Here is a 10,642-nt window from a genome sequence, read left to right on the forward strand (position 1 = left end):
GAGTTTACAGGGAACTCACCGTTGATATAAAAAAACACTTTTGGACACTTCTTTGTTTGTTGTCTCTGCACATCAAGCCCAATGCATGATGGTCTATGTTGCTGTACACGACTTTTCATGTCACATGTGGGATAATATAGTAAGTGCACCATATAAAGTTTGATAATAATTTCTCCCTATACATTTGGACAGTGGGCCGCGCGGTGGTACAGTGTTTAGCACTGTAACTGTGACCTCCACAAACTTTTCTGTCTGGAGCTCTCAGCAGGTTCTCCGACTTCCACCAACAGTCTGAACACATGCACAATACAGTAGATCGACTGGCACATCTAATGCTGCGTTCAAGACAACTCAGAACTCAGGTTTTTTCTGACCTCCTACTTGAGCCACCTCATGTCGGAGCGCCCACTCAAGCAAGTCGGAGAAAAACAATCTACCCCGGCTTCTCCGAGAATCAGTTGTCTGATGTTACACAACAATCTGCACCTGTGCAGAACCACACTGTTATTAGTAAAACATAGATTAAAATGTTATGAAATAAACAATTTTTACTTTAGGCTTACAGATTACTGTTGTTATGGAACACAGTGAATTCATGTTGTTATTTCTCTTCGATTTTAAATGATCTGTTTTATGATTTTAAAATCCTTCTTTTTTTATTGTTTTAATACCTTACATGAAGCACTTTGAATGCAAAGTTTGTCTCAGTCCGCCATGTTTTTGGTTATTCTGGCGTGGTGTGTCTCGAACGCTTTGAAGACAGAAATCTGAGTTTCCAACTGGGAGATTCAGAGTTCCTAGCTGTCTCGAACGCAGCATGAATCGCCCATCGGTATGATGTGAGTGTCACTCTGGACGACCGACGGTCCAGAGTGAACCCCGCCCTCGCTCTCTGTCAGCTGGGATTGGTCCCAGTCCCCCCAACCATGCATGGATAAGCAGTATGGATGTTTTAGTTCAAAGACTTTGGTGAATCCACCTCACAGACGAAACCCACAGAGGATTACAGACACCAACACAAGGCTCAGTGGCTTCAACAACAGTTATTGACGAACAGCAGCTTCAGTTCTGAAATATTAATGCCGACCACAACACAACAGCCTCACACCGTCTGACAAAAACCCATGGATGAGTTAAAACTCTGCTGCAGCTGAGGGAACCACTGAGGGTGAATTCAGAGTTTTTTTTTGTTGATGATTGTAAACGAAGTGATCGGCTCTGACCCGAGGGGGGCGGAGGGGAGCGCGGAGACGCTGGGCTTTGGTTTCAAGTTAATTGACGGGCGGTGATTAAGAAGGTGGCCTTCCCATTAGCTCTTAACAGAGCTCCTGTGTGATTAATCAGTGTCTGTTTAGTCTGAGCTCTCCGGCCATCGCCATGGTTTCCGGGCAACGAGGAGGAGAACCTGACTCTCCTCCTCTTCACACACAGGCTTTCTCTCTTTCCTTTCTCCACCAAGTAATCTCCTCTAATGTCTCTGTAATCGCTCACCACCTCCTCCTCTTCCTCCTCCCCAAACACTTTTATTCCTCCTCTCTGCTCTCGTCATCCTCGGTAATTGTCTTTATCCAATTCATCATGTGCTCTGGCCGTCCTGTACAGAACGGCTGTCTCTGTGTGTGTGTGTGTGTGTGTGTGTGTGTGTGTGTGTGTGTGTGTGTGTGTGTGTGTGTGTGTGTGTGTGTGTGTGTGTCTGTGTGTCTGTGTGTCTGTGTGACTGATGGGTTTGTGACTGGAGTCCAATTTCGTCTTCATGACCCAACATGAAAACCTGTTATCATCGGCACAGTGTCAGGGCCTCGGGGAGAGAAAACGGTAAATATGGATTAACACATGTTGTTTTCATCCTTCTTGGGCTTCCAGCTCTTTGGTGATAAAAAACAACAACAACAACAACAACAATCGACACATTGTTAGCGACGACCCAGATGAGTTTGTCGAGGTTTCCTTCCCCCCGCTAATCCGCGAGAAATCCTTCAGAGGTTGGAGGAGCTTGACCCATGGCCTCATGGATCAAAGCTGAACCACATCGACTGCTGTTTACACCACCGTACCTTCTCCTTCCTATTGACACTGTAACACAAGGCAGTGCTGCTGCTGCTGTCTGAGACAAACTGAGAAAGACGCATTGTAGGGGCCATTTATTATTATATGTTTAGCTATTTGCGCTGATTTATGCTGATGTTTTGTTGGAGGAATAAGTTTGAGTATGTTTCTGAATTTTGAGCCATCTGTGTTGCGGTTGATGTCTCATACGGCTTGCGTAGAGAAGGAAAGCAGGAAGTGAAATGTTGTTGTTAAGAAACGAGAACATGGCAGAGCAACATAGTAGTTTTACCGTCTGGGTCGGCACCCAGCCAGCTCAACGAGTCAAGCAGTCTTGCGTCGTTTCTGGTGGTTAAAAGAGTAAGAAATGAAGAACAAAGAAAAGAACGTAAGATAGCCACCACTATATGCAGATTCTAAAACACATAAACAAATATGGACAGCAAAGATGCTGCAAAATACAGAAGTGATCCAACAAGCTAAAAATACACAAACCCCAAAATAAAGGCAACAGAGAAAACGAAACAAGACAATGAAACTGCTCCAAGGCTCCAGTGGGAACAACTCGGAGCATTAGCTTGAGCTTTGATGCAACAGGGCAGACCAACAACCAAGGGGGTGGATCGGACTACGCGCAGACATAACTGACAGACGCCATCTTGAATCAGTCCACTCTGACTCTGGCCGCAGTAAGATCCAGTCATCCGCACTAAAAAACTATTCATAACTCAGTGAAATTTTGACCCTATAGATATTAGGCTACTTTAACTATTTGCATAATGTTACTTTCATTGAAAAGTAGCCTATACATGATTATTATTTGTAATTTTAAGTATGCAGTATCATAACTGCATTTCTGACGTTCATAACAAGCCAAACTGTTTGAAAATCGGTCAAAAACAAGTAAGTTCACCTTATTTTAGTAGAACATGCACCATAGGCTTAATGCTCTGAGGCAGCGAGTGGACTGAGCCAAGATGGCGGCCGTGTGGCGACGCAGTGTCATTGGGCAGCAGCGTTGGCTGAGCGATTTAGTCTTCTATGCCAACAACTGGACATTTGACCTCTGATCTTGGCCCAAACAAGAGATCATGCATAAAGAAAGAGGAGGCAACAGAAAAAGGTTTGTTCTCTTCCTATATTATGAAAGAGAAACATATCATAGCAAGTGTTAGCATACTATCTAGCAATAGCAATCTATGTTAGCTCGCCCTATCAGCCTGGAGCATTTCCAATGTGTTTCTGGATTTGAAGCATTATTTCCTGCATTTGTTTCACTTTTTTCAGTTGTACCACATTTCTGTTTGGATTTGCATTGTTTCTGAATTTTGCAGCATTCGCTCTAGTTGGCCACCGTACCTTGGTGCTTTAAAAAAACACTGTCAGTTTCACCATGTGAAGAGGGGACAAGCTGATGAGACCAGGATATAGCTTAAGTTTGTCAATAATTTACAAGTCGCTTAACAAGAGCATGAAGACGTCCACTAAGTGCTGATAGAGGCTTTATAGCTCACCACAAATCTCCTGGTGGCTGCTGTTGTAATGGAAGTCGGATGGAGAGAGGTTGTTTGCAAATAGTGTCCAAATATGTTACAGGAAAGATAAAGAAAGAGCCAGAGGTCTGACGAGTCGCCACTAGAATAAAAAAAAAAAAAAAACAATCACATGTAGGCTAATTTTAATATAGAGACAATTTGCAAACCTGATCGTCACTTTTCCAATACCGAGTCACTAGCGTCCAGACAGCGCTGACGATGTAGCAGCTCAGAGGACGTTTGACAACTTTGTTTTGGCTGAAGCTCTTGCAAACAGCCACTGATGCAACGTAGCAAAACAAAACTTACAAAAAGCCCCTTGACAGTGTTGAAAAACACCAAAACTCTTGAACTGTATCACCACCAACATCCGGATTGGCTAACAACGTGTTAGCTTGCCTTACGCTGTAGATTCAGGTTTACTGTCGTTTCACCTACATGCCTACAGCTAAATGTTCTTCATGAAACCTCTTATCTTTAGTCACCAAGAGTTTCAGAGGTGGGAAAACCCTTTTTGTTTTGTTTCATTCACTTCTTTTATTCTTCCGATGTTAGCATGCAAACTCCTAGCGTCCAATACTGAGTCACTGTAGCGTAGGGTGACCAGACGTCCCCGATTAGGCCGACCTGTTCCCACAGGCACACAGACACAAACTCCAGTTAGGCTATTATAATAGCCAGTTAAACTAACGTGCTGATGTTACGTGCGCGGTAGGCTACCCAAAAACAGAATACGCGGCAGAATTGTTTACTTTTGGTTGCTGAGATAAAATGTAGTTTGTTTGAATAAATGTTAAATAAGTCAGGTTACAACATGGTTAGAAGAGCTGTGAACTGTGCGTTCACACCAAAAGCTTCCGAAGAGGCAAAGTCGCCAGAGGATGCGCTTCAGACAAGACAGCTTCCAAAGCGGCAAAATATTTTAAGCCACTTTGGTCGCTCTTCACGTGGCTGACGTCAATTACGCTGGTCATTCTAAGGAGCCAAAGGACACCTCTAGTCTGACTGGTTGCCGCCGAACCGCGCCATACCATAAAGTTAACCGAGACTCAGCTTCTCGTCTAGGGAGGATGACATTTGAATTTTGACCACCGCGCTGAAAATATCCCTGATTTTCATTTCAGAAATCTGGTCACCTTACTCAGGGCTCTCAAGTTTTGAAGTGAGTTCAGAGTGAGATTTTACCAGCGGCAGCGGGGATTTGGTTGAAGTGAGGATGGATGTCTGACAAATTACTCATAAATTAATTCAAACAAAAATATTTATGATTTATGATTTATGACTGGAATATGTTAACCAGGGCGTCATGCAACCCAAAAATTGGAGGGGGCACAGTGAATGTGGATGTGCTATTGCGTGCGCAGCGCGCACAAAATTTTTTGGAGGATGCCCTCAAATCACTTATTTTGGGCACTTTACAGGACTCTACACTAGTATTTGTTAGTTTATTTTTAGAGCACAGCACAATGAAAAATGTTTAAGTAGCACGTTATTTAACCTTTAAATAATGTTGAGGGTCCAATGTGACCCATTTTTACATTTAGGAACAGTAAAAACACCCTTATTTTCCTCTGACTTTAAGTTGAACTTGTTCTTGACCAACACAATATTTGATACATACAGATTAATTTAAATGGTCTTTCCTGCCACAACACTATGATGATTACTGTATTTAACTACTTAAATCACAGTAGCTAAACTGATTTGTTGAACTCAGCCTGATGTAAACATTAATAAAACTCAGTAACCAATCACACAGGCAGCTCCATGTTGTCCCTATGTGATGTTCAGGGACAGGTCAGGACTGGGGACAGACAGCTCTGAGGTTGAAGTCCTAATAATGAGATGAGATGCACCTGTGACAGTGACAGGTCTGTAGCTATTGACCACTTGTCAGCTGATCAGCTGCATCAGAGGAAACTCCGCTGTTCTCATCTCCGACGAGCGCTTTTTTTTTTTTTTTTTTAAATTAAGCTCCGGTAGCGACCGGCTCAAATACGGGAGTATAGCCTAGCCTACTGTAAATCGGCGCGGATCTGGTGTGTTTATCAAAGCTTGGCCGCCGTGCTCAGGCACCGGGTCGGTTTGAGCTGCGTTCATGAAGTTAAGAGGCTGCTTTCAAACTCTTCAGGCAGTGACCAGTGTAGGCTGAGGCCGGTGGGCTAACAGGTAACAGTGTTGTTGTCTCTTTTCACCTCTCTCGTGTGATCAGTGCGCCCTCAAATCTGTTCCACTGCAAAAGCGGTGCAACTTGATGGACGTCACCGTGGTAATTTAAATGCGTGAGAAATACAATGTGTGGCGTGTGAGCGTGTGAACGGGTGGGAATGCGTGTGTCACACGCCAAATGCGTGAGACTTGAGAGCCCTGCCTTACTGTAGTGTCTAATCTGCACTGACTGAAGACCGTCTTGTTAGCATTTGTTGATGCTAATGTTAGCTAAAGTGAAACTTACAAATAGCTGCTTGACAGTGTTTTTAATTTTAAATATTGTTTTGGTAGCCTAGGATGTTTTATAAATAAGTTCTGGTTCAGGTTTACTGTCACTAGTGTATAAGAAGCTGAATGTGTTTGTTCATGGCTGCAGCTCTAGAAACAGCACGGTCCTAATTTTATTAACTTTAGCAACATTAGCAGCAACAGCATGGATGTACAAACATCTCCTCATATTAAATTTGCATGAATGAAGTCACCAGCTGGGATTGGTGACTTGTGAATCGCTCCTACAATAACAATAACAACAACATCCCTCAGTAGTTAACCGACACTTAACGACTGTTATAACTCGACGTTGGGACACACACACAACCACAGCATCAGTTCAGTTAAAATAAACACACTGACACCAGTCCAAGCAGTCAGCAAACGACGAATGTAAACAAAGACGCAGACGTTCGTCATTTCAGCCTCATCGTCACAGCAACCAAAGGTGTTTCGAGGTGTCACTACTTCTGAAGTGTGGCGAGAGTCGAGCTCCCAGCTCTGGATGCACAGACTCCAGAGTGGTATTGATTTTCTTTTGCCTGGAAAGAAAAGTGATAAATAGCCCTTTTCAAAACTGTCTACTTCCTGTTGATGGGGGCCAAACAATTAACAGACTTTTTTTTTCTTTTCTGCACATATACTTTTCTCTTGTTTCCCCCTGGAAACCCAAATCCAATCTCGACTTTAATCTCAGTTGTGCTGTGTTGTTGTGTCTCGGCGGCCGGGGGCTCCTCTGGGGTATCACTGCTTAATGAACCACAGATGGTAAATCCCTCGGCCCTGTAATGATGATGGATGGAGAGGTGTCCTTCATCTTTAAAGGGGAACTAAACCCCTCAGTTTTGGATGACGTGCTCTAAGCTTGAAATTCAAAAAATGCCTTGATTATGGGCGGGACTCAGGAGCACTCTCCGATCCCCCCTCCCCCCTCCCCCTTGCGCACCATTCACACCCGCGAAATCACACAAAAGAGAAAAAAAAAGTAATAAACACACATCGACACTTCTGCTAGCGCTAACGAGCTACTAACGAGCTACTAACAGCACTAGTAGCGCGGACACTACTAGGAGCCCTAACACAGTGCATCTACAGCTGATCCGCCGGCTCGTTAGGTCGTTAACGGCTCGTTAGCGCCAGCGGCGGCCGCACTAACGATTCCCGTTCAGGCAGCTGTTAGCAGCCGTTAGCCGCAGCAGAGCAGCTAAACTGCCTAGCAACCGTTAGAGGCAGGCAGCAGCCGGTGCTGATTGGCTGGGGAGCTAGTGGACGGTGACGAAAGCTGCCTCCAAAACGTCATCTGCCTCCATCTCAGCCAATAGAAAAATTCGATTGTAATAGCCGTGTTTCAACCCATAGAGGGCAGTCACACTGCATTTTTACTACAAAATACACCAAGTTGAAATATTTTGACTAAAATGTCAAAAGTTGGACCAGAATCAACTCACAACACTACCTTATACCCAAATATATTTGTTTTCAGCAGAAAAAAGTGGTTTGGGGGTTTAGTTCCTCTTTAAGCCTGTTTGCTCTGCTCCACGGTTTTGCCCACTGGATTTTTTCGTGGATTAAAGGACAATTCCAGGCAAATTCAACCTGGGGGTATAGTTTCCTAATGTTTTAGGTCTAAAGAATGAATCTGAAGATTTTCTTTTTACAGTAATGTCTCCTGTTCCCCACACCGCCACGGCAGCAATGAATGGGAGAGGACCGATCTTAAAGGTGTACAGAAAAGAAAATTTAATTTGAGCCCACTTTGGGTCATAAAATTAATGTGATAACTCATCTTTCAGACGTTGTAGGCCAAACTTTGTGCAAAATTCTATTTTTGAGTAAATCCGGGATGAAAGTGTGTATTTTTTTTTTCGCATTGGATAATGCAGGCGCACGGATTATACGTCAGCCTGTACACGATTCACCAGCCACTGATATTGGATCCGTCATCCGTCATTCAAACGTCTGAGACACGCACACACACACGGAGCTCGGGCTCGCCCCAAGCTTTGAATATCCCGCCCGCTCGATAACGACCAATCAAATTCGTTTTCCTCACTCGGGTAAACTCGTGTTGCAGCTCGTGACAACTCGGCGCGACAAACAGGACAAACGGCCATTTCTGTACACCTTTAAGGAGCGTTCACACCAAACGCGATAGACGCAAATTGAGCGGCAACTCTACATTGAAGGTTCAGGCCGCGGGGGCAAGTGAAGCGTCTGGAGCGTCTGAAGTGACGCAAATAAAGTTGAAAATATTGAACTTTTCAGGTGCCTGTGGGCTGAGAAATACCGGTTGAAAACTGAGCGGACAAATATTTTACTTTTTCTCAAGCGTCAAGCGCAAATGACGCAAATATAGTCCAAAATGATCAAGCGGTGCGATACAAGCGTCTCAAACGATTGTATCCGCGTCTATCACGGTGTGAACGCCCCATTACGCTGTTTACATCCCTTTTTTCCAAAGACAGCGTCAGATGGCTTCAGACATACACCGAGGGGTTTGTTTACTTCAAGAAAGCCGACATGTTTGTAAATGGAGCTGTAATACAAAGTCTCGCGAAGTCTTGTGCGATCTCATGAAGTCTTGCGTGAGAGTCAAGTTGACGGCTGACTATGTTTACAGGTCGTCTGAAGCTCCCGTTTGTTTTATTAACAAAGGAAAATCAATTCAGCAGTTAAGTAAGTCTGGATATTGTTTATTCCACATGTGAACACACTGAGCGCGTCAACTGTCGTGCAAAACTTACAGCTCCGTTTACAATCATGTCCTCTCTCTTGAAGTAAACAAACCCATCTGATGCTGTCTGTGGAAAAGTTTCCAAAGAGGCAAAGTCGCCCGAGGATGTGACAGCTTCCAATGCGGAAAAATATTTTTAGCCGCACTGGTCGCTCTTCACGTGACTGACATCAAAGTTCGATCGTGCTGGTCATTTAAAGGAGCTGCAAAGCGGACTTCCCTGAGAGCAGCATAGTGCTGCTAGCTGTTGTTTAACTTCAGTTTAAAGCATGCCCAGCTGGCCTATAGGAGGTTTTATGTAGTCACTGAATACAGAAAAAAGCACAGAGCATGGACAGCAGTCCCAGACAAGATCCCACGCATCCTTTTTTTTTATTCTGGTCCCTGTAGCCAAGAAGAGTTACATTATATAGGCTAGTATGGGATTAGCCCGCACGCACCTAATTAGCTTGTCAACATCCAGGATCAAACGAGTGTGCTCAAGGAACCAAAGTTACATGCGTTGTTCTTTGGGATCCGCTCAATTGAAGGACACCTCTATTCTGACTGGTTGCCACCGAACTGCGTCATAGCTAATTACCATGAAGTTAGACTCAACTGGAAACTTTGGATGCTTTGGAAGCACGGCTAATGGCAGTTGATGCTTTGGTCGCTCAGGCCGCCGGGCTCTCATTGAAAATGAATGACGTGTGGCGTTTTTGAAGCTTTGGAAGCTTTTGGTTTGAATGCACAGTATCCGTCCGCTCCCATTATACGCTGCTGTGGCGATGCGGGGACAGACAGAACTACTGCAGAACAGGAGACGTTAAAAAGAAAAACCTTCTGATTCCTTCTTTTAGACCTAAAATATTAGGAAACTATAGCTGCAGGTTGAATTTGCCTGGTATTGTCCATTAACAACCTAAATGGATTTGATTAGAAAACTGTAAATAGTAACAAGGAAACTGATGGGAATCTCCAAAGCCTAAACAATGCACTGTGAAAGCAGCATGTGTGTGTGTGTATAAGCCAGGGGCGCTGTTTTCCTGTGGTTGAGTCATAGGAGGATAAACAGTGAACGCTGGCAGCGTATGGATAATGTGCAGCTCCGTCTATAGAAACGAGCGCTTATAATCCTCTATCTCCTCCTCCTCCGGCTCATCTGCTCTTTTCCCCTCTTATCACCACAACAGGCATCAATTCACATCAACATCTCGTCATCATTTCACTTATGCTGCACTCAGATCCTCCCTTCACCGTACGGACGTGCTTCTCATTTTCCTGCTTCTCTTTTCTCTCTGTTCTCGCTGCTGCTGCTAAGTTTTCCTTCCTCCTTCCTCCTCCCTGCAGCAGCAGCGGCAGCGACCAAACACTGCAAACATCTTGAAATACAGAAGCTGTAAATCGCAGCCAGACTTGAGCACCACACCTCCAGTCAGTCAGTCGGTCAGTCAGTCAGTCAGTGGCTGAGCTTTGTCAACATCAGTGATGAGATTCATTGAGGAAGAAGCTGCACGTTTACACAGATGATGCTGTGTTGTCAACAATCGTGACCCCGTGACCTCACCACACACACACACACTCACTCACACTCACACACACACACACCTACCTGTCGGAGTGTCTTGAGCATCTCTGTGGCCTCGTCCTGTTTCCCCTGCTTGGCCATCAGCATCATCTCCTGGATCATGCCGATGCGGCGCTGGTAAGGCGGCGGTGGCGTCCCCCCACGGCTCAGACGGTCCCCGGACTTCAGCATGAGGGACGTCAGGATGTCCCCGCGCTCCTTAGTGGGCGTCCTCTTCCAGCTGTGCTGAGGGCTGTTTGCTCCTCCGGCCTCCTGGCCTTTGGTCTGCTTGGCGCCCAT

At 44.8% G+C, this 10,642-nt stretch overlaps 1 protein-coding gene across 1 annotated transcript in view; it reads right to left on the reverse strand.

The window, feature by feature from the left end:
- The window catches only part of lrrc75a (leucine rich repeat containing 75A), a gene marked incomplete at both ends in the record, with an annotated part of 74,267 nt that extends 63,625 nt beyond the window's left edge, over positions 1-10,642 (reverse strand). The window contains one exon of the mRNA XM_083985826.1: positions 10,388-10,642. Within this exon, the coding sequence (XP_083841952.1) occupies positions 10,388-10,642 (255 nt within the window). The remainder of the gene's footprint in view (positions 1-10,387) is intronic.

The sequence above is a fragment of the Trachurus trachurus genome, assembly GCF_905171665.1.
Source record: "Trachurus trachurus genome assembly, chromosome: 13".
Classification (NCBI taxonomy): Eukaryota; Metazoa; Chordata; class Actinopteri; order Carangiformes; family Carangidae; genus Trachurus; species Trachurus trachurus.